The sequence below is a fragment of the Cygnus olor genome, chromosome 6 (genome assembly GCF_009769625.2).
Source record: "Cygnus olor isolate bCygOlo1 chromosome 6, bCygOlo1.pri.v2, whole genome shotgun sequence".
NCBI classification, from domain to species: domain Eukaryota; kingdom Metazoa; phylum Chordata; class Aves; order Anseriformes; family Anatidae; genus Cygnus; species Cygnus olor.
In genome coordinates, this window is record NC_049174.1 from 12970230 (window position 1) to 12995342 (window position 25113).

General features: G+C 39.5%; 1 protein-coding gene across 4 annotated transcripts in view; it reads right to left on the reverse strand.

The window, feature by feature from the left end:
* Positions 1 to 3253: 3253 nt before the first annotated feature.
* Positions 3254 to 25113, reverse strand: part of CREB1 (cAMP responsive element binding protein 1) — a 39997-nt gene continuing 18137 nt past the window's right edge. Inside the window, exons 2-9 of one of the 4 annotated variants that reach the window (XM_040560718.1) lie at positions 24807 to 24942; positions 23673 to 23794; positions 20217 to 20363; positions 18123 to 18223; positions 15184 to 15326; positions 13533 to 13715; positions 12095 to 12245; positions 3254 to 9798 (exon numbers count right to left, since the gene is read on the reverse strand). In XM_040560718.1, the coding sequence (XP_040416652.1) occupies positions 9654 to 9798; positions 12095 to 12245; positions 13533 to 13715; positions 15184 to 15326; positions 18123 to 18223; positions 20217 to 20363; positions 23673 to 23786 (984 nt within the window). In that variant the 5' untranslated portion in view covers positions 23787 to 23794; positions 24807 to 24942 and the 3' untranslated portion in view covers positions 3254 to 9653. Of the gene's footprint in view, positions 9799 to 12094; positions 12246 to 13532; positions 13716 to 14065; positions 14373 to 15183; positions 15327 to 18122; positions 18224 to 20216; positions 20364 to 23672; positions 23795 to 24806; positions 24943 to 25113 lie in introns of those variants that run through there. The other 3 variants (XM_040560719.1, XM_040560720.1, XM_040560721.1) reach the window with 3 other exon arrangements.

Genomic DNA, 25113 nt, shown 5'->3' on the forward strand with positions numbered 1-25113 from the left:
TTTTTTCCTTTTTCTTCAGGTTCATGCATGTCTTTGGCACTGACAACAGCAAAAGGCAGCAGCTGCTTTGGGCCATGGATGTAACAAGCTCTTTATCTCCTCTGCTTCTATCAAACTTCCCAACTGGAAAAGGTGCAGAGGGTCTGTGGTCCAGAAATGACAGGTAGACTGTAATCTGGAAATGACACATTTGTCATTACAGCTCCGATCAATGAGGCCCAAAGGTCTTGTTTCATCACTGGAGAGTCTGTCAGCTGTTTTCAGCTGAAGTTTTTGAAGTGCTTGGCTCTGAACTCAGCCTGAGGGTGGATGTTTTGTAAAACACTTGCTTACAATGGTCTGTTTAGAAGCCACATGGTGTCACTAAAACAGTACTTACACAGCTTGCTGGGAATCTGCAGTCTGAAACCAGAGTTTAAGTCCTTTGAGGGAAGGAGGACAGCAGCTTTAATTAAAAACAGAACACAGAATGAGTTTTGATGTGCCAGACATAGCATTTTCTGTCCTATCAACTGAGTGAACAATGTTTGGGAAAAAAATTACAAGCCCTCCCCATTCTGTTTCTGTATAGTTTCTGGAATGTGACTAAGTTCTCACCACTCCTCTTCCTTTTCCTCCCCGCCGGTGCTTCCTTCTCTCTTAGCTTGCCTGTCTGTGGTCACTGCATATTTTAGCTTCCCCTGGGGCTGGAGCTGGCAGAAAGCGGAGGGCTGGTTCTTGTGCCTGGGTGTGCACGTGACTTGGCCCATGGGGAAGATCTGCTACCTAGCCATGCTCAGCTCTCGCAAAAGGCTGCAGCTTGCACTGTTGCCTTAGTAGGAACCTGCTTAAAAAGCCTAAACAGCACAGAAGAAAGCCTAGTGTAACAACCTATGTGCTGTTAAGAAGGGGGTTTTGCTCCAGGCCTTGCTTTGACAGTAGGTCTGCATTTTTAAAACTAATCAGTTTCACTGTATCACTTCCTAATGTTTAGCAGCTCACAGCATGTTTTCCTAGAGCTGCTGTTACAACCTGTAGCTTCTGAGAGCAGGAATGTGGCAGAAGAGACCATGCCTGACTTCTGCAGTGCTGCTGTTGCACAGGAGCTCTGCAAAGCCAAGGGAGTATGTTCGAAGGCACTGCTGAAGAAATGCTGCTGCTCATAAGTAAATACCTGTGGAGCACAGCACGAGACAGATGCTGGCAGTTCAGGCGAGTGCCTTGCCCTGAGCTGCAGAGCAGAGATTTTGGTGGCCCCTCCCCACCCAGTGAGCTCCAAGTACAAAGTGGCACCCCCTGAAGGGGACACCTTGTCTTCTGACCACCACTGGCGTGCAGGCACTCCTTTAGATTCAGGAGATGAGACCCAAATCTAGGCAGACCAAACAGAGCTTGCCTCCTCTTCCTCCCATAGCAGTCCCTTGATGCCTGCAGACCCTCTTTTTGCATTGGGTGAGGCCGACAACCTACGGCAGGGCAGAACAGGACAATGTCTTCTTAGGTGCCCTCTGCCCCTTCACAACAGAAGGAAGTAAAGCACGTGAGTTGATGCAGCAATACAAGGGCAGGGATCCCCTTTGCCAGTGTTAACTAGCAATCTGAGGAAAGGCGAGCTGTGGGGTGAGCCAGGAGAGAGAATGAAAAAGGGAGGATAGGAATACTGCTGCTAGGCCGCCACCGCAAGCACGTCAGTTCTGGTTGCTTTTTAAGCTACAGTGTTCAGTGGCAGGCACCACCTGTGAGAACAACTCATCTGAAACCTACGTCCCACTCCTGTTCGGTAGTGCTCACACCCTTCTTCACTAGCCAGTGAGCAGTGCCTTCTGCTGTCCCAAGCCAGGCTACAGCGTTTTTATATTCCCATTACACATAGCTTCAGGCAAATGCTGGGTGTGAACCACACCAGACATGTAGGACAGAAGTAGGACAGGTGTAACTGCCCAGTGAGCAAGCACTGAGAGCACCTCTCTGCAAGGACACCTGCAAGCCTGAGGTGGAAGCAAACTCTGGTGTCCTGACCGATCAGTCCCAGGTGAGCTTCTGATGCAGAACAAGATGATGCACATTAATGCTTCAGCAGCTGTACGGCATTTATGCTAACACCCTGCCCAAGCACCTTCTGTCACTATGTTCATCCTAGAACTAGAGAAATTGTCATGATTCTCTTTTGGGTGGTTCCACTACATCAGTCCTGTTTTGTGACACGATGTGAACTCACCTGGAGGGAGGACCTGTTTGTGCATCAGTCCGTGAGTAGTGAGGCAGTGCATAAATAGCCTCGCAAGAGAAAAAATACTCACCCCAGGGAGAGGATCCAAGGCACAGGAAAGTGATTGGATAGATGTGAACGTGATGTGAATTTCTGCAGTCATTCCTGAAACATGTCATGCTGTGAGAAAACAAACTTTTCTGAAATGTCATTGCAAAACTGAAGTGGTATTCAATTAATATAAAGACATAGACTATGATATTCAACTCTGTTTTACGGACAAAGAGCTTCGAGGTGCAGTATCACAAGAATCAGCTTTACCAGATGACCTACTGACTGCAGAGGGACCTGCATTGCCTAATTCTTTCAGTGTGAAATTCAAGACAAACTGCATTTTTATCTTATGGACTAATCCCTGTTTGATTCTCCTTCGTTACTGAGATGTGGATTTTGTGAACAAGTATAGGAATGACTTTATGCAAATGCTTAGTTGTGAAAACTACAAAATCCCAGCCATAATGAGCTGACCTTTCTTCTTTCCCTTAATTTCACTAGAGGTGTGTTTGCATCAGTACCGAATTTGTTCTTCTGGCTTTTATCCCAGTGTTTTGATCCAGCCTTGCAGATTACATAATCAAGTTACAATTTTTGCAATGCTTGCTGCCTTCTGTTCTGTTCTTAAAATCAGTAGTACATGGCTTACAGGAATGCTTAAAAGTGGGAAAGACAGCATATTTAAACTGTGAAAAGAAAAAAAATCTTTCACACATTATTAAACAACAGAACTAATTGCCACCAGAACAGATACAAGAAAGCAGGTTTAAAAATAAGTATCAGAAGTGGAAGAGAAACTGTTATTCAGGATTTAACCTCTCATTAATTCAATTTAATTAAGATTTAAAAAGCCTTCTATTTGGGAAAATTATCTCATGAATACTTACAGCAGGCCACAGATCATGAGAAGACACCATCATTGGATTAAAACATGCCTTTTCACATATTTCTTTCTAGTTTTGCCCCTAAATTAGTGTAAACGGATCATCCTGTCCAAAAAAGAGACTTTTTAGAGTTTTTAAAAGCATGTTTATGTGACTGCACATAAATGTTTGTGTAAAAAGGGAGTTATGACAGTTTATACCACAAAGGTTACAGTAAGAAAAAGCACTTCTTTATGACAATAATTCACAAATTCACAAGAATCACTTTAATATACAAAGCAATTACTACCATTCTGAAACACAAAGCAGCTAATATGTACATAGTGTTAATAAAATGCATTATAACCCAGTACATTTTTTAAAAACACAGATAAAGCACAAAAAAAAAAGTAAAAAAAAAAAAACACAACAGGGATGTTTCTAAATTTGGGGGAAAATGTAAATAAGAACTTATTTTCCTCCAACAATGGATTTTCATTTAGTCTTTTAACTTCCACAGGTACGTGGGAGTCAAGCTCAAATACCCTGTTCTGTGCTGACATGGTTTGGGTAAAGAATCAGAAATGCAGATGAGGTGAACTTGCTCTTTCCAGCTTACATTACAAAGGGAGAATAACCACCCTCGCTCTGGAAGCTTCCCTAAAAAACACTGTTCCAAAACAATTTCAAATTATAAATCCAGACTACAAGTAACTCGTTTTTGAAATGAACAACCAACCTGTGGACAAGTCGGTGGAGGGGTTGGCTGCCAACTAGCACCTCTTCTTGCCCTGTTCCCCATCCCATCCCTAGAAGTCCATATAAGCAGCACAGCGTCAAATCTCATACAAACTCGCAGTTCTAGAACTTTTTAAACTTCATGTTTTAATATAAATAAACGTCATTACACACACAAAAAATGGAGTGGCACCTGGATAAAACACAACTTGTAAAGAGCATCCAAACATCCTCAGTTCTTAACAGCGGCCATTTCCAGGTAACTGACTGGCTCAAGGCCTGCCTTCCCCTTGGTCTCACACTCGGCTATCCCCTAATTTAGAGAAATACATAGTTGAGGCCGAGACTCAATGAACTGACTGCTCCCAAGTCGTGAGTACAGTAAACGGTCAGCTTATGGAACTGCACTAACCGTGGATCACTACGGCCGATCCCTGGCCCTTCCCCTGCCAGCACCCAGCTCCTGATGACAGCTGGCTTTTCATCCTTGCTGCTGGTGAAAGTGAGACCTAAACTCACCATTGAGCACCACAAGTCAAAAACTACACTTGCAGCACCACAACAGGTCAACGTCTTCAATTTGTGCTACACAAACTAGCCTGAGCAAATCTCTTTGCAGGCCAAAGCTTAAATACATGTAAAAAATACATTCCAAGGCAAAACACTTGAAATGCAATCCCCCCTTCACCAACTGGATCTGGTCCCTTTTTCTGAAAGATGCACAGATTTAAGCCATATCCATCCACAGACCCGAACCTGTCGCAAGCACACAGCAGATAGGATTTCAGCACCCTATTTCTCTTTAACAGTCCAGCTCCTCCCAGAGTGACTGAGCTTCATGATACATTCAGGTTTCTGCAAAATCACTGTCTTTTACGAATAGCTCAGGAAAACGAGTTCCCAGGCACAGTACATGAGAACCACGAATGTACCGTATGCTTTTAAAACCTGCTTATGGTGACAGATTTTAGGATTGTAGCTAATTGTCATTGTTCCTGCAAAAGGAAGTTAGTTGTGCTTTTTTTCTTTTAAAGCAGGGTGACACACTATCAGTACATCTTTAATTCCTGGTGCCAAAGAATTGTAATTTTGATTTTGATTTATTTTCTTAGAATGCAGCTTTTAAAATTTGCAGCCACATTTCATATTAAGAGGAATAAAGTGACTGAGAAAGAATTTAGCTTTCTTTCCAAATTAATTTACCTTTCTCACCTGGGGTCACTGAAGTAGTTCTAATCTGTCTAAAAATAATTTAATAGCCATCCTATACCTACTGCTATGACACCATACACTTGATTCTTTCCAGTCTTCAGTAGTGCCAGCTCAGATCTGCCATTTTGAAGCAATGCCTGCTGGAAGCCAGGTGCTAATCAGCAAGTTAAATTGGTGAAAGAGTCAACTGTTGTGGGGAGAGGAGTGAGTTGTGTGCAGGTGGCAGGATTACAGCAATTGTGCCAGGGAGCTTCTCAAGCAAACCCAATTTCTCTCTCTTTTTTTTTTTTGTTCTGCTTTGTGTTTTTTTTTTTTTTTAAAAAAAAGTGCACATTTTAATTAAACATTTACAAAGAATACCGTATAACAAAAATAAATACATGACCTTTTGGTTAGATCATTGGCAAATGTGACATCAGTAACCAGCTTCAGGGTAAAAAAAAGACAATAAAAACAGGGTCTTAGGAAACCAATGAAATCCCCTATGATCTGTCACAGATTTGCAACCACTGATAACAAACTTTCTTTGATGGGGCGACTAGTCTTTAACCCACAAAAAAGCACTGGCTATCTGTCTAAAATTAAAAAAAAAAAAAGCAGAGGCCAGTTTTCACTAATAGATGACTACTTGCAGCTGCTGTTTACTGGAAGCCCGGATTTAAAAAACAAAACAAAACAAAACTGTAGTACAAATTTAGATCAGAAACTATTAGGGCTGTTTTTCCTTATTAAATCTAACTTTTTTTTTTTTCCTGAGCCTCTTAATGATTCCAAACACCCCACCAGTTTTCTGATCAATGTAAAGTACCAGAGAAGACAGTGGTCTGCAACAAACATGAACTATACAAGAGCCAGAACCTATAGGTGTCTGTACAGTCCTGACAACGACAGGCTAAAATTGTGCTTTCAGATACAAGCAATGGTGCCGGCAACTATCTGATGCACTGGTGAAATCACTGCTTAAATAAAAATGCACAGACACTACCCCAGGAGGAAAACAGAAGTCTTACCAGTGGTTCCTTTCAAAAACAACACCTTAACAACCTTTCCAATTGATCTGCCTTTGATATATAGCTGCCAAAGAGAAAAAGCACAAAAGTGAGTTATTCTGCAGGGTGACAGTTGTTGTAAAACAACTGTTTATATCATTTCAAAAATCTCCATCAAAAAATAAAAAATAAAAACAAACCAACTCACAAAAATCATGAAAGATGAAATAAAACTCTTGAAAATGGATAACTGAGAAACAGCACAAAACAAATCAGTAATAAGCGCTAGAATAATGCAGCCCAGAACTACTGGGGCAGGGGAAGCTTTCACACACGCGCACACATCCACACACACTCAGACACACAGAGAAGTAAAAATTTTTTCTGACCTCCATATACTATAATACTCAGCATTCCTGACTTAAAAGCTCTCAGAGCTGTAGATTATATACTGTGTGTATATATATATATATGTACATATATTATACATATGTATTTTCCAAGAATATCTAAATTAAAAGAGCACCTCTGACAATATCTTAACTGCCTGACTGGTGCTGTTGTTTTGCAAAATAATGACATTACAAAAATTATATTTCAAATCAATTCTTGTTTATTATGAACATAATGGATCTAGCCCTTTCTAACCCTCTCTTCAGGTAAAACAGGCTATCAATTCTTGAAAACTCACAACCGTGAGATATAAAACTAACCTTCCCTCCCCCCTGCCAGCATAATTGCTGTTCTACTTCCAAATGGCCTTAGTTTATAGAAGCTGATTACCCCAACCTCACTACTTGGTAAGTAACACATGAATGAATGCCTGTATCGTATCCTTTCCCTTTTTGGGTCGCTATGAGTAGTAAAGTATGTATGGGTAACCCTAGCCAGCCTTGTACTTGGCCTAATACATTTTTTTATCAATATCATTTAAAATTTCCATTAAAGAAATTCAAGTCCCTAAATCCTCAGTGCAGCATAAATAAAAATAAAGATTCTTGCAAATCCCTACGTACTTTAAAATAATGTTCTTTTTCTCAATGAAATGCTAGTTGCTAATGCAGTCTACACTAATAACACGATAGACTACTCACAGACCACGCACAGACAAACTGGTAATGCAGTTCTCCTCTCACTGCCTCACAAATTTGCTTCAACTGAAGAACCATGTCCAGGAACTGCTTTAGGCTCCCCTGTCCATTCAGCTGCCAGGCTTTGTGCTGCGTGACTACCAGTGAGTGCTCATGACCTGCTAGGAACAGCTCCCAGATCTCAGCTAGCCTCATGCAGGTTCAGTACAAAACCTCAAGCTTTTGCAGACAGATGGTTCTGCAAAAGAAAAAGCCTTCATGTAGGAATGTACATCTTTTTCATGTTCCTCAAAGCTGGAGAAACCATCCCATGTAACTGTGTAAATTAGGCCATCATAAAGTTAAATATTTTACAAGAATTACTCCTGCATTATCAACAGTCTACTTCTACCGCTAGTTCTGAAGAACTGGTAACCGTCATACATGCAGTATTCTCTGTCTTTAAGAATCAAACAACTGTTAGAAAAGCACTGCTGAGAATTTAGGGTCTTCTTTAAATTTGCATTGCTAAACTCATAAATTCATTTTCCATTAAATAAAAACATGAAAATCAATTCTCCATGACAGATAAAAATAGACCATTTATAAACCCCCTCAAAACTTAAGTTGAAAATGAATTCTTTCATAATTCTGATACTTATTTTCTCTTATTTGAAATACAAACAATTTGAAATTATTGATAACTCTAGATTTAACAATAATGCTACAAGTTTAACCCTGCTCCTTTTAAAGTCTCTTGGAAACTGAATGCCCTCTCAAATGAGAAAACTAGAACTTTTAATACTGCTTAGCTGTTTGAGACTCAACTATCAAGAGTCTTGCAAAAGTTCTTCTTACGTCACATTGATTGTATAACCTTTTAGAAGCTCATGTTTGAAATTTATCTTAAAAACAGATAGAGCAAATGGGAAAAAAATATTAGCTAATACTTTGCTAGGCAAGGCATTAGTACAGATCAGAGTCTTATTCATATGTCTCTATACATAAAAGTTGGACCAAAGGCCCAAAGTAAACATACTCCATCAAATGACCCAAGTTGATAAATGAAGAGACTGGCTTCAGAGGGCCAGTAAACAAACTGAGCATGATTCTTTTTGACACACAGTGGAAGTCCTAACGCTGCGTAGTTATTTTTAACATGATCTACCTTTTTAACAATGTGAATCTGGGAAAGATCATGTTTCCTCAGTACACACAAAAAGTTTGATTTTGCAAATGTCTGAGGCACACAAGTAATTTTACTTACATGAATAAACTACTTGGTAAATCTGACCCTTTGCATGAAAAAATCCTCTGAATAAATTAAGAATTTGTTTAGCCTGGGAAAGTTCAAATAATATTGTCTCTTGCGAAGCAGAAGCCAGCTGGAATATTCATGTTTGAAGTTCTCTTCGATATTTGAGGTTGTCCTCATAGTTACCATACTGCAATTTAATTTACGGGTGGAAAGCAGCCTCAAATTTGAAAAATAATCTAGCAAACCAGGACAATGTTTCCATTAAGTACAATAATTTCCATTACATAAGATAGTGGTAGGGAAACAGAAATACCTGATCGCTTGAGAGGACTTGGGACTAACCATCAGAGAATATGTATGTGGAGTTGGCCATGCTTCAACTGCTTAGTTGTTCTGCATACACATAGGTAGTGCTTTCGTGCGTTACCCTTGCTTACTACACATCTGTTTTCAAAACGTCACTATTGTACCTTTTTAATTCTGAATTCCTTCCCCATCTAAATATCATTTGCCAACTAATAACCTATGAAGCTGGTGTTTTCTTTCTGTGCATTCAAAATGCTGAACACACTTGCACACATATGCTGCAAGAAGCAACAACTGACCAGTGAAGCTCATTTCAATCCATTTGTTTCTGTGGAATGGAGTTTTCACTAGTCCAGGAGGGACTACTAACGCAGATTACACATCAGAACCCCTCCTGCACTAGTTTAAAGTAGGTGTGTTAGCTCCACACACACAACGTGACTGTGAAGTACCTTTCATTTGGTGTGCCACTTAGACGTGTATTTTTATAGTTTAAAATGAGTATGTGAAACCAATTCGGCAACCGCTGCTTCTTCATCGCACCACATGTGCTCCATGTATGCCGGCCCACAGCTCTCTGGGCCAAGAGGCTGGGGTAGTTCTGTCTCTAAGGCAATGGAAAGAACTCAGCACAAATTCTTGAAATCATTACAAAAGGACCCTCCCCCACAGTAACTTCCCAAATGACCACTGCTATTCCTTGAAGAGGATGGGGAGATGAGAAAGGAGCCTGTTCTTCACGCTGAGATTATTTGACGATGAAAATAATCTTGTAGGGGGAGAACTGGAGGCAAGTATTTGAACATTCACAGTTTGATGCAAAGCACAGATGAAGTATATTCTGTAGTTGCTTCAGGCAGTTTTGCGCATAGAAAAAAAGAAATGTTTAGAAAATAAAAAGTTTACTTTGTCTCTCTGGGTATAGCCAGAACCAGTCTCTATCCCACCTGGACAAGTGAAAATGGGAATCCAAAATTAATCTGATTTGTGGCAGTAAAGGTCCTTAAGTGCTTTTAACTCCTCAATCAGTGTCTTGTTTTGGTTTTCAAGCACAGCCACTCGATTTTCTAGACATTTCACATACTCCTTTTTCTTCCTGCGACATTCACGTGCTGCCTCTCTGCAAAGCAAAAAAGGACATTCAAATTCAGAACAATTACTAGCAGACACCAGCTACTTAACTGTTCAGGTCAAACCTTAAACTAGTACTGTCATTTTTACAATATGCAGGTACTGTAAGAAACACTCACAAATTAGGAAAAAAGGCTGACTTCATAACAATTTCTCAAGATCCAAGGTTTGTTTCAATCCTAGTACGTTAGGCTCTCTTCCTGCATCATGGCTTGTCAAAGCAGTATACTATAGATACATGTAACATATGTGCTTGTTTGCCCTGAATCGCTAGGTGCAAAGCACAGCAGCTTCAAAAGGAGAGTGAGTGTTCCTTCATCGTAAATACTGCATAGATTGGTGATAACATCAGTGTTCTGGGAAATGAGAGGACAAAATTGAACCCAGTTCTTCCACTCACTAGGTAAGTAGTAACTGTACTACAAGGTAAAAAACGAGCATCTGTTCCAGGATCTATCTGGTATGACAACTCTAAAATCAACTTTTGAAATTCAGCTCTGCAAATGAGCCAGGTTGAAAAAAAATCAACCCTGAAAGGACTCAGGTATCCATTTCCTACTCCTACAAGCAGAGTTTCATATGCTTGTAGCACTTCAGTGGGTCACGTGGAACATTTATATTTTAAAGTCATTTTGTACTATTACTTGTTTCACCAATAGATTAACTACTACTACATCACGAAAGAGTTGTGCCTCCCAGTGGTGAGCTACAAAGTTGTCTCCTTGGGTGACAACTTTTTCTTTCTGTGACTTTGTGCCAGCTTGGGCTGTGTATTAAGCCACTTTGAGTCTGTGTACATTAGTCTTTCATTATGAACAGCTAGAGTTACAGTAATTTACACAACAGCTTTTAAAATGTAAAATTTGCACACAGAAAAATTTCACAATAATATCTATGAATATTTATGCTATAATCCTTCAATAAGTACCACCTCCCCATATACGCCCTCTACATCCTTTTACCCTGCTTCCCTGTGGAGCCCAGATTTGCAAATACCTATTAAGTAGGCAGGCTAAAAGCACCACAAGCAACATGATACTGTTGCAAAAGCTGTCCATTTAACTCAAATGGAGATAATTTTCCACTGTTGTTCTTGGCTTTTCCAAACAGCAAAGCTGTCTTTTCCTGGAGTACAATTTCTGACTCAGTGAAGGGATTCAGAATGCTAAATAATTTTTTCTCAAATGCAGAGCTTGAATGGGTGAACAATGACATCTACTATTTACTGATATCCAAAAAATATGTAAAAAGGGGAGACAGGTGAGATTGTGTAAAAGAAAAAAAAATTTAAAAAGTGAACTCTTGGTGAACTCTTGTTCTTCAGCACTATTTACCTCTTCTTTCAAACCACCCAAACAAGCAATGGGTCTGCTCAGACTTTCTGTTGTGTTCACAGCTTAACAACCTACAGGAGATAAATGCAACTGTGTAACATAACAGAATGAGGGACCAAGTCAACAGCACTTCCTGGGGCTTTCCCTCCACAGAGGGGAGGGAAGCAGGGCACTTTCCCCCTCTCAGGGTGTAACATACAGGCTCAAATCTGTGGCCTGTGGAGGGAGCTCAAGCCTGGTGTGATGATGGGTCAGCTAAGGCCCACCACTCTCCTCTCTCACAGCAGGTACTCTTAAGGAGCATCATGCCTGACTTCCCTCTGCAGTTCCATTTCTTGGCAGCCTCCACGAAGCCCCACCTAAGGAGGCTTGGTGGGTCCTCCTCCCCACACACTAACTCCTATGGGTCAAGTCTTCTCTCTCTCAGCCCCTCTGCTGCCAATACTGACTCCACAAAGCATAGCTGCTCATTTAACCTCCCCTTGAGTCTTTCTGCCTCTGGAGAATAAAACCCAAAGGGCAAGTAGCTAAAGAGAACAAGTGAGACATGAAAGAAAACGCTCATGAAGAGAGTGAGTCAGCCAGTAGCAAAGATAATGCATGCAGGAGGCTAAGCTATAGATTCCAGGAAAGAAAACTACATGAATGTATTAACTTTAAAAAATCAACTCACCTCAGTGTTCATGACAACACACCTGCAATCAAACAACTCTCTCACCACTGACTTTTCTCCTTATGGCAACAAACAAAGGGAAGGAGTAATTGACCCACCTCACAGAGTAAGTCTGACACCATTACTTAAGGTTTCATAATCAATGCATGGCACTAGTAGATGCGTTTCTTTGCTTTGCATCTTTTAAATGACTGAGAAAGATCAGGATTCTTACAGCTTCATACTCTAGTTCTATGCAGAGCTGATCAGGAAAAAAAAAAGGATCTAAAGGTACATGCCTGTTCTTCATTAGACGCACTTCTCTCTTCCGTGCAGCCTCTTCTGCTGGCTGGGTTGGAAGTGCTGGAGATGATGCCATGACTACTCCTGGTGCAATGGTGCTGGTAGGGGCGGTGCGAATCTGGTAGGTCTGCACATCTCCTGAGGCAGCTGAAAGATGAAAAACACAGGTGACCATATCAGTTTGGTGACAGCACTGTTAATCGTGGAACACACAGTCATCTATCTAACCATACATTTTGAGCTACAATACAGGATGGATGACCATCATCTGTGTGTGTCATCATTGCCATCTCAGTCTTAGTTTATTAAACGTATGCAAGGTTTGGCCATTCCATTCTTCACTTGTGCTTGGTAACTTGATTTGTCTGCTGCATTGCTGTACTTCTTCTTCCCTTAGTACATTTCTTTTATTTCTCTGATTTTGGGCAGTTTTAGCATTGGCAAGAAAATGAAGGATGCTAAATAGTATTTCTAGCTGTGCTCCAAATTTCTACCTGCAAAAGGAGAAACTATGTTTGTAAGTATCTGGGGCAGAAAGAAGGGTACAGAAATGTAGCATTTACTCCAACAAGAGAGACAGTGCAAATTAGGCACACAAGTCCACCACTTCTCTAGAATGAAAAACGTCTTGGGTTTCTTTGTTTGTTTTAATCCAGGAGTGTGTATACTTGCCTGAGTATAAAAAATACTATACCACCTAACAAGATCGCACTTGGTTAAGAACACAAACAACAGAAAATTAATGCAACAATAGTATTTTCTCAGCTATGTATTTTCATTGGTGTCTGGAGACCTCTCCACTGGATAACCTTCAAATTACCTGCTTTACAATCATAAAGGCAGGGATACAATTTTCTGTTATTTATAATAAATATTTTTCTTAATACTCTCCCCTTAATTTTCAAAAAAAAAACCAAAACACGTATTTTAATAAAAAAGAGAAACTTGGTCTAAGACTGAAGTAGCTCTGCTCTAAGTGGAGGTCTTGACCAAATGACCTAGGGCACTTTTCTGAAGTATTCTATGATTCTAAGACTTGATGATTAAATATTTGGTGACTAGCTACAAACCCACAACAGAAAGGAATTATGACTTCCACTTGTAAAGGGAGAAAACTTACTAATCATTTTTTGCAGAACATGTAACACAAATCATGTAGACAGAATGCAGGAAATACTGCATGGAAAACCAAAAATGAATATATCATTTTAAGAAGTAAACCCCAAATATCTATAAATGTATTGATCTGAAGTGAAAGGCTCCAAGAAAATGTGACAAACAGCTTTGTCCAGAATTTTTTTTAATTATTTTGGAGACTGATTCTGTATCAAAGTTGTTAGTTCTGTTTCCTGACACATTTGAGGGAGTTAGGTTGGCAACTTATATCCACGTGAAGAATTGTTATACAGAATGACTGGCTGTGAAGTATCTCACCTTGTACAACGACTTGGTTGCTGGGTACAAGTATCTGTTGTCCATCTGTGGTCTGTGCATACTGTAAAATGGTGGTGCCAGGTTGGGTTGCAGCTGCGTTGGTCATAGTCAATGTCTGAAGACCTTGTACGCCATCTGTGCCATTGTTAGACAACTGTATCGCTCCTCCTTGCGTAATAGCAACTGAAGATGAAGCAATGGGATACAGTATTTAAGACATTAATGTACTCATTAACTTATAGTAATAAACCTAGATACAAAAGACTACTGGTTCAAGTTAAATCCTCTGAACCCTTATACACCTTCAAATCAGATACATGACTTTAATGTACATTTAAAGAAATCATACTTTGACAGTAAGCTTTTAATTTTTCATGAGACTCATATTTTGGGGGAGACAAAAACCACAGCTTAAAACACAAATTAGTTACTCTAACAACATCACACAGAGGAGCTACAATCCTCCCCTAGGGAATACTTCTTATTTATTAGTTAGTATTTTCTTCTTGGTTGGTTTAGGTTTTTTTCCTTGCCTTTTTCTTCTCATCTGAAATTCCTCGCCTCTTCCATGCTTTACTCCCTTCCGTCTCCTCTGCTGCTACTGCTATCCATCTTGTGTTTCACTTTCTTCTTGCTTTGGCACTTTTTTCTTCTGATTGTATCTCCTCCCCTTGTCTACAACTTCCTCAGCACCTTCCTAGCAGTGTTTTCACTCATACAGGTCCAGTTTCACACATTATTTTCTTTCCTTCATGCAGTCTTTGTTTTTGTTTTTCCTTTCCCTCAATCCTGTCATTCAGGTGCACTGAGACATCACTTCTCATTCCTACTTCCACAGAATTTCACTGTGTTCCTATATACAGACATACCAAAATCTCAGGTATCTACATGACCAGGTAGTTTTTACAGTTATGGTAAGAAAGCAGAGTTAACCACATCAGTTTCAATAAAGTTAGGCAGTGTATAATTGGCTAAGGAGTAAACAGAGATACAACATTTTAAAGAGATTTTAAGAGAAAGATATGAACTGAGAGTTCTTTCTCCCTCTTGTACATTTAATACTGAATTTGTTTGTGCGAAACAGTATGTGAATTCTAGCTTTACTGCTGTGTCCTCAACCCTTTAAGTCAAAGGACTGTATCTATAAAGGACTGTATCTATAAAATCTAATGAATAAAGACATTGAAAACACACAGAAACTTTGATTTACTACATGTTTTAAATAAGGTTGCTGAAGTCCTTATTTTTTCAGGACTTTCTAAAAACTCAATGGCAGACTAGTGTTTTTTCTATTAAGTAGGCAACAATTTGGTCAGCTGGGATTAATAATCTGCCAGAAAAAAAGGAAACTTCTGAATTACCTCATCTGGTTCCTGAAGCTAAAAAGTTTATAACAGCATTACGGTTAACTCATATTTTGCCTCAGGGCACAATAGCTGCACTAGCTGGCAAGCAGTCCCAGAATGTTCACTGAACGTTTTGAATATTTACAAGAGCAATGTGTTTAAAGGGCATGGTCATCCAACAGTCAAATTAAAGTAATCTTATTTTCACCTCCTGCTTTGTCCTAGCCCAAACAATTATATAAATGATAGTTCTTCATCTTCTCATCCCCACTTACTAGCACCACCGAGAAATTCAGACTACATACTGTACTGCCCACTGCTGGTTTGGTAAATGGGAGTTGGCACCGTAACAGTGGCGATGGCAGGTGCTGCTGTTTCCTCTTCAGACTTTTCTTCTTCGATCCTTGGCACTCCTGGGGCGTCTGAAGACAAGTCATTCAAAATTTTTCTGGCAAAGACAGTGTGTTGTAGAGATTTTAATAAAAAGTGGGAGAAAAAAAGTATTTTTGATACGTAATTCTGAGGAAAACTGCGAAGTGCAGTGAGCCAGCAAGGTAAATACGGAAAGAAAAATCCAGACTAACTTCAAACTCTCATTGGAGAAGACTGTTCAAAGTGCCATGTGCAGATGGGCAAGGGAGCCAGCAAAGAACAGTGCAGGTACTTCTCAACCCAAGAGACAACTATTGCAACCTTCCCTTTTTCTTAAAAACATGTTTCGGTCTCATGCATTTTTACTTGTTTCCTGCTTTTACCAACGAAAGATTTGAAGAAAGCAGAGTATGCAAAAACCTATCTCCTCATTTACATCAGGGTGAACTGCTTCATTTCAGAGACCATAAAGGCCTCAGCCAGAGAGCCAAAAATAAAGGAAGTTAGCAGAAATGCCTGTAAAGAGCAACCAGCTTACAACTGAACAGCTTCCTGGGAGACAATGCTGACTGTTTGAGTGGAGTCACGCAATTATGTTTACAGTGAGGTAAAAACCCTGCCTGGGAAAGCTTTGAGATCAGCATTGGTAAAAAAAAAAAACAAAACAGTTTGTTAATTACATCTATGGATTAATTATCCAAAGACCAAACAGCTAAAACATCACAGCTACAGGTCCTATTGACTGCGACTGTAAGACTGACCATAGCAATTGCAATTTGCATTATTTAGTATAAGCACTGTCCCTCAGAGAGGACCATCAAGCCCTTTTTAGTGCTGGCACATTCTACTATGCCACTGCAAAATGCTACTTAGGTGAAAGGGAACATTTTTTGTAATTCTCCTCATATATTTTCCTGTGAACTCTCTCAACAACACAAAGAGTGATGAAGAAAACACAACTGTAGATCCCAAGCTCCAAGACAACAGTCATTGCTTAAATAAGGCTCCTAAGGCTTTGGGAACTAGAACATCTGTATATATAGCTATCTGGGGAGACTGGTCACTCTGCTAAGCAACTTGACAAACAGAGCTTTGCTGTTACTATTTCAGCTCTGCAGGCATGCAGGAACCCCAGCATTGCACAAGCACTCCACTGTGCCAAGCACCACTTGGACAAATAACAAATTCCTGTCCAGAGAGTTTGCAATCTAGGTGTTAGACCAGAAAATTAAGTGGACAAAACAGATTAAAAATATGAAGAGAGCAGGCAGGATGAGGAAGAACAAAGTCCAAGAAGCTCAAAATAGAAAAGAAGAAATTAGAGCTCACCCAATTTTAAACTCATGCCAGATATGATTTGATAGTTAAACTCTATCTTTGCATTCTTAAAGATGGATTTAAAGTAGAAGGTAAGGTGACAGCTATACAAATATACAAGATATGAACTGACATGGAGAACACACGATGTATGTCAGTACCAGGATCAAAGTGGAGTTTCTGAGGAAGAGGTACAGCTCTTCAGTTCTGTGAACTTATCTGTATCAATCTTGTCTCTAGGGCCATTCACAACACCTTGGATAAAGCCAATGGGAAGTCACCAAATACAGCTGTAGTTTGGATCAACCTTTCAGGCTGAGCCTGGCCCAGAGGCTGAGCTGTGTATACAAGCTTTACAATCACTAAGTTTTGCAGAGTTACCAGGATCTGATTTGAAGGACAGAGGCTGTGGTGTGGCATCAGTGCAGGCATGGGAGTACAATCCAAATGAGAAGTTAGCATGCACAAGTCCCCTCTTTTCAGTTTTGCTGTTTGTTTATTTAGCTCTGTTGTCTCATGATATTCAGCTACTCTTCCATATATAGTAAAAGTGTTTTACTGCAGAAGCAGACTGCAAGGAAGTCTGTGACAGCATTAATGTTAGCAACACTGCTCCTCACAAATGAGAATATTTTCCCAGATATATTATGGCTAGGGATATTCAGCAGTGATTTTCACTATCTTCAGCAGGACAGCCTTGAAGGCTCCTAGAGAATGTAGAAAATAATCTGCAAGTGCTAAAAAAAACCCCACGCATATGGGTGAGATACACTCAGACTAGAGTCTGGCTTATATTTCTAAGGCTACGTTCATAATGAAAAAAAAGGAGCAGATGAATTTTCTGAAGCAGCAGGAATCCACAGGTCACTTAAAAACTGCTGAACTCTGCAGCTATTCTTTGAAACTATTTAGCATGTTTTAAGTATGAAAAGTGAGATTTAGTACAGCCAGAAAAAGCTGTGCATGGGCTTAATTAATAAAGTAACATATACTAGATGTCTATCACTCCATTAAACACATCCTGACTTCTCAAACTTTAAATATAACTTTTAATTTAAACATAATTTTGTTCAAACAGAAATTCTCTCTGAGCCACAGAACACTCCATGTTCATTGAAAGTTACATGGGAGAAGGGAATTAAGTTTGATGGCTGCTAGCATTTCAAAACAGTGAAAAACAGTAGAATCGATTTTATGCACACTACAGATTATACAGAAGCCACTTTCTTGCAAAGTTTCAGAGTATTTTGTGTGTTACGTAACAATGCAATAAATTTATTTTTAAGACACCTAGCACAGTGAAACCTCAATGTTTCACAAATTTTGCAATCAGCTTATTCTCAGCTCATTTCTGTCTTCATTGAGTGTAACAGCTGAGGTTTCTTCCCTCTCATATGTGTTTATCTCTTTACATCCTATTACAGAGGAAGACGTTGCAGAAGAGAGATTTTGGTAAAATGGTAAATCTGAAAATAACTACTGAATCCCACCATTTGACTCCCCATGTGAAGAACACATCCATAAAGCAAAATGCTTCTGCTTTTGACCTCCATACCTGTAGGACGGTCGTCTGGAAAGAATTTCTCTCCGTTTCTGTGAATCTGTGACACTGTCCACTGATTCCTGTGAATCTTCACTTTCTGCTATAGTGGAGATCTGAAAATAAGAACAGCAATCAAATTTAACACAACACTGCCAATGTCTGTATTTTAATCAATTGTTGATATGTGAAAAGCACTAAAATGCAAGTATTAAAGAGAACTATTACCCAGGCAATGAACGTAAAGGGCAGGCTGTTTGTTAACAGATATAGTGAAGAATGACCAGAGCCAGGTATCTACCCATGAGATAGCCAGGTATCTACCATGTCCCTTAGAATTAAAAAACCCCAATAAGAAAATACAAACAGTAATCCCATATACTTTTTTTCCTTTTCAAGAAAGACCCTGTTTCCATCCATTTTAAGTGAACAAAAAAGGTAGTCAGATTTAGGGAGAGAAAAACTGAAAACGAATTAAGATAAAAAGCAGAAAGGTTAGGAAACAAAAGAGCAAAATATTGAAATTGAGAAACATTAATTTATAAATCACTGTAGGGATATATTACAAAAAGACTACCTTTTCTTCTGGGAAATTGTCAGGAAAATTTTGTAACTAAAGATGCTACAAAATAATGCAGTGATACAATTCTGAAAATCTGTGCTACAAAAATTACAAAAATTTATGAAGGAAATCTGGATTGTTTGTATCAATCGTAGTTCCACAATTTTAAATTCAAAGTGTGTCAAAAATATAAAAAATCTCTAGTATATAAACACAAAGACTGGTTTCCAAATGGCTATACTCGTGTTACAAATATACAAAAGCTAAATGACAGTGAATGCCAAAATGCCTAAGTGAACATAGCTCACAGCCTGACACTTCAAGCACTGTATGGAAGATACCTCAAGGCTCAAAAAGCTTGCTGGCTCCCAAATCTCACAGTCAGCGGACAGAGGGCCTGGATGGGTCCAAGGCTGATTGTGAACTACTAGGCTTTGACTATCGCAGAATTCCACACACATTCTTGTTTTGCACTGAGCCAGGTGAATTCCAACCATGCTTTCATTGTCAGTCTCTTATCTTCCACCCCTGGGCTAATAACCTGTGCACTTATCTGAAAATTGCTTGTCTCCAATAGATTAAAACTCTAAAGTTCTGACTCCAGCAGCTGAAGAGGGTAGAGCCTGCCAGAAACTCATCATTCAAGCTGACAAGGAGTACACAAAGATTACTATCAGAATGGCCTAGTTTTAAATTATGCATGCTTTATTATTTCTACAAAGAATACCCAGCCAGATATCTGTATCAAATAATTACGTCTACCTTTTAAAATTAACCTTTTTTTTCTGAGCTCAATGTACTAATAACTAAGAAATGATGTACAGTCCTTGTCCTGTGTAGCTACCATACTCTAACCAATTTCTGTGTTCGGTAACACTGGACTTGAAGTGGTTCCAAAGGAAAATGAAGAAAAGGGGCTATGGGTTTTAAGATTTCAGACTACTTTTCTCCTAAGTCTTCAAGCTGTCTCTTCATTCATATTGCATTATCTTTCTTGCTTTACAGAAGAAAGACAACATTCAACAGGTAAGTTAAAAAATTATTTTTATGAGGAGACTAATAAGTATATTTTAAAGACCATTAACATACAGGTGTGTTTTCTAAACCAATGCAAACATTTTCTAAGCAGCAAAGACTCTAATCCCAGAATATCAGCTTTACTAACGATTAACAGGTTACATTATAAGAAAAATTGCTTTTGCTCAGGATAATATGAACTCTTAGTCATACTCTTACTGTAGGAAAATACAGTGGAGAGAATAGAGAAATACTGTAAGAAAAGAGAAATACTGTAAGAAAAAACATTAAGCTGTTAAACTCACCAACAGAGTTCTAGAGGGAAATGATACTCAGTGATGTATGAAAGTGAAAAGTGGTTATAACAGAACAGAAAATAGTCACAGTGTAGCAAATAATGTACAGATTTTGCCTTTAAGTTTACAGAAGTGAAAACACAATCCAGGACACGAGCCTACCAAGAAACCAGTGAACTGGCAGAACTATTCAGAAGGCACAATTAATGTATTAGGAAGTTCTTCAGAAAGTACCTGAACTGTCTGGACCTGTGGAGACTGAATAACTGATGGCTGGGCAGCCTGAATTACTCCATGCACTTGAACCGTCTGCCCATTGGGCAGCTGAACTAAGGTCACCGTGGGTGCAGAAGACGTTGCGTGAGCTGCTGGCATAGATACCTGCAAAGAAGAGACAGTGAGCATAAATTAAGTTATTGCAAAATATTTTTTCATGATCAGGAACACTTTCTGGTGAAAGAAGTACGTCTCTTCTAGACACCAGCTAGATTACCCAAATGTTTCAGTGTAACACAAAAACCTCTGAATTGCCTATGCCCAACATCTGACATACTTTACAAATTAATCTAATGCAGAATTTCTGTAGGCTTAAAACATCACTTGTAAAAACACTGACAAGAATGAGAAAAACACAACTGCCTCTATTCTGAGGTAACCTAATAAAAACATATTATTAACCTTCACTTACTTCAGTTACACACTGCTAGGAATTGGGTGTACTCCTACAGACACTGTTGAGTCAAAGGCAGAAACATATGGGAGTGGAGCTATTTTTGTTTTCACTCAAGAAAATGCAAAGTTATTTGCCAGATGTAAGAAGTTAGAATTTTTAGGGAGTTGTATCTTTCAGACTTACTGGAGACTAAACCACGCGGAGCAGCTGGCAGAGTCCAATCAAATAAAGAAAACTGACCATGTGTTCAGACAGAAAAAACACGAGTCTGAAGAACAAACCGTTTGTAGGCAATTATTTTGATCCAGCGTAATGAGTCAACACAACTTCTAGTCTTAGAGTTATTTTATTTCTATGAGGAAAAATGGCCCAAGTCTTAAAACCTCAGTCTCTAAACGCAACTTCTCATGTAAAGCAAAGCCCCCCAGGCACAGTGGCTATGCCAGCAGCTAACCGCTGCTGTGGGTGTCCCCGTCATAGGAGCTCCGGCCCCAGGGACAGCGGTACCCAAAGAGCTGTTCAAGCCATGCGGGGAAGTCCTGCTTCTTTGCTGTGGCAGGTGACAAGAACCACGATGGTCGACTGACGGGCCATGCACTGGGGTTGCTCTGCAGCTGGGCAAATGCTGGTGCTCAGCCCCAAGCTGGTGACACGATGCACATGGCCGTGCCTGGGGCTCCTTGGCTCCTGACTCACCATCGTAGCCCTCAGAAAGGACTCACAGGCAGCAGCCAGCTGAGGGGTCATTCACTAGGCAGCCTGCTCGTGGGCACCGAACGAAATAAGTCTTCCTATGTGTAATGGCATTTTCAAGAAATTCGATCCATTTAGCTCCAATGAGAGAAGGGGTTGGACTTCTGTCCCACCTAATCCCAGAGAGTGGTGTATATGGACTGCAGAAGTAAATCCTCTGCTGTCCTCATGGACACGTGGTTCTCAAAACGCTGCAACAGCTGACCGCTGAATTTCCATAAACATTCATCATTTACAAAGAAATCTTGCTCAACAACAAAATTAAGGGGAATTACATGTAGACCTCTCTCCTCCACAGCTGTCCCTTCCTAAACCACAATCTGTGTTTGCCTTTCCCTTCCTTTTTCCTGAAAATGGCTGGGGTGTTACGTGGCGGTACTTAACTCACATCTGAAAGAAATTGGGACTGAGATTAGCATGAACTCTCCTCTGGCAAATCGTACTCCTTCACCAAGCGACCTTTTTTAATACTGCGTGCCTGACTGAACAGTCCTTGGCAATGACAGCAAAGCTGATCAACTGGAGGCTACTCTGCGGTTGAATGAAGCCAACAGCAGAATGCAACTTCCGCAGATGTCTCTGACTCATACCTTGTGGAACTGGAACAGTTTCCTTTTGACTCTGAAAACTACCCTGAACTCGCTAAAAATGCAACGCTTAAACTAAGCTTACAAAGTGGGTGATCTTACAAGAGATAATGAAAGAATTAAATTGACATAATTAATTATTCAGATTTGCCTAAGCCTCTGAGGGCACTCCCTAATGCCAAACACTGCCGCATCACATATTAAAAATATCACACTAACATAACACTGCTGATCAGAACAAGACAAGGAATTATGTTTAGACTGTTCAGTCACCTCCAAAAGGAATATGAAGTCTGGGAAATAGCCAAGGTGCAAATAATACAGTAAATGACAATAGGGGAAATTAGGGAAAATATCACATATTTGCTTATAGTTTGCATGGGTTTTAACCATAGCTGTATAGCTTCTTCTTACTCAGAAAAAATTCTCATTCAAGTGCCAGGGTAATTTTGCCTGAGTAAAGTGCATTCAATCCACTACATACCTGTAAATTTAGCTACCTGGAGGGTAGTATGTCAACACACAAATTTAAAACATGCTTGCTTCTCTAGACCATATGTTAATGCATACAAAGTGAGAAGCAGTTTACTGGTTTTGCAAGAGAAATAGACGACTTCCACTTAGTTGACTCTTAAGTGTTATTCACACCACCTACATCCTCTGCCTAAGTTAGACAGTGAGAAAACTGCCCAAAGAGGCAAGCTGGTGCAGGGCAGCTGGTGGCCTGAAAACTCACACTACAGGTCACTGAACAAAAATCACCCTGCTCATTTCAACAGCTCTGATCTCTGGACTAACACTTGAATGGAAGTGTACTATCTCTACTTTACTAAAAGGTATAAAGAGTTCTTAAAGACATTAATCATTTATAAAATTTAAGCAATTCAACACTTGTGCCACTTAAAATACATTAAATTCCCCAAACTGTGTGAACTAAAAAACCTGTCAGTTCTTTACAGACTGCAAAATTTTAGTTTTAAAATGAAATGGTTGTGATAGAGCTGAACAGACTCTGTACTCGTTTACACAATGGAGTTGCTTCTGCCAGCCATCAGTGTATCCAAGAATGACCCCAGGTTCCAAAATTAGAGATGTAGCTGGGATTGCATAATTTCTTGTCTCTCCAAAATAAATTTGGGATAATAAAAGATCTACTATCTCTCTGAGCAGCAAATAATTCTGTGAAATTCAATAGGATAACATGAGCTGTCAGATGCCAGGTTGTTCCATTTGTTCATAATGTTTATGGTATTCATCTTAGATTTTGAGTTTATTTCCTTCAGAATTAACCTGATTGCTATAGACAAGATTCTAACAGAAAAAACAACAGCAGAATAATCCAGTCAATATAAAAAAGACAATAAACTTTATGTTTAAAAAAAAAAAACTTTCAGTGGTACGGTTGTGGTAAAGAATGCTAGAAAACTTTTAATTAATTATTCTGTTAAAATTGCACAGTTTATATACACACAGTTCTTCAGAACTAACAGCCTTGTGTGATGTGAAGTTAAAAATCTCTACTGCTATAAAATTCTGAAGACAAACATTAAAGGAACTATACATCGCACCTCTTTCAGAATCGTATCAATAGGACCTTCTCTCAGGCCCATAAGCAGACATTATCCCTCTTAAAAAATTACCCAATAGGTAAAACTATTATACCATATCATTTTATACCTGGGCTAACGTTGCAATCTGTGGTTGTGCCTGTACTGTCATCTGTTGGGTTTCTGCCTCTGTAACGGCTGCATCTCCACTCTGCTGGTTCTCTGCTCCAGATTCCATGGTCATTTAGTTACCTACAATCACAATATTTGTCATAAGTCTGTGTTGGTATGCAGTTCCATTACGCTTGGTGGATCTGGTAGCAATCACTGCAGCTGAATTCCCACTACTACATATTTGTTTCATTTGCATATTAAAATGTTGCCAAACTATTAGCATTCAGGCAAAGTTTTGCATGCCATGTGTCTGCCTCAGGTTTATTTTTCTGTGTGTAATGTTTTTGAAAAACTGGTCCAGCCTCCTCCAAAAATGAGATCAGAAAAAATGTGTTTTGCTCATGTTAAAAAAATTGCTTGAGCAATTGTACTATGATGATCTAGTACCTCCATAATTTGGAACAGTGACCCACAGTTTGTCAGGAAGCCCCAGTGCCAAGGTAAAAATATGCCATAATTAAGTATTAAAAGCACTCCCTGTTCAGCCCTCCCTCTCCCCCGAGACTGCCTTCTGCAGATAACCAACAGCAATTGTTTCTGTGTTGGGTACTTAGCTTTCAGTCTTCCATCTGAGCTAAACACGCAACATCTCCATACAAATTCTTTCCACAACCAGACTGTGTATAGGCCTATCTATGCCACAGGGACTTAGTCTTCTCTACTCTGCAGTTTTAAGATCATATACCTAAAGATAGAAGGCATTTCTACATGAACCTTATTGCAAATAATTATTTTTATAGTAAGAGGTACACGGTATTGTTATGACCTCAGTTTTGTATCTTACACATTTCGTGACAAACTTTTATTTTTAAGCAATAACTGAGTAAGTCTAGATCACCAGAAAACACAACTCTATAAAAAGAGGTTGCATAACTTCCAAACACCAGCATGTAGGCAGAGTGCAATGAATGCTAAATTCTGCACTGATCTGTGAGAATTAGTTTTCAGTTCTTCTTTAAATACTGATATGAAAGTATTTAATATCTAACAAAGAACTTCAAAATACAAGGAAATCTTCCCAACAGGGATACGGCAATACAATAGTAAATATACAGAACTCCAAATACCAAATAAGAGGAATGGCCATTACCTCCACAGCCACAATACCAATGCTGTGTACCGCTCTGTGCTGCCCAGTTACTCAGGCTTCTCTCTACCCAGCAGCACCACACCTCTCCAGAGCTGGAGCAAAACCACCAGTAGAGCATTTCTGCTTTCGGAAGGGCCTGGAGGCAGAGGATGCTCAGATCAGTAGGAAGGTGGGAAGAAGGAGAAATCCCCCTCTCCCTCCTGAACTTTACTGGCCCTCTGAGAAAAAGACTGAGAAGAGTCAATATAGATGGTGGTACCATGACCACATTTGAGATATTGCATTTTAAACACAAAGTCAGGGAAAC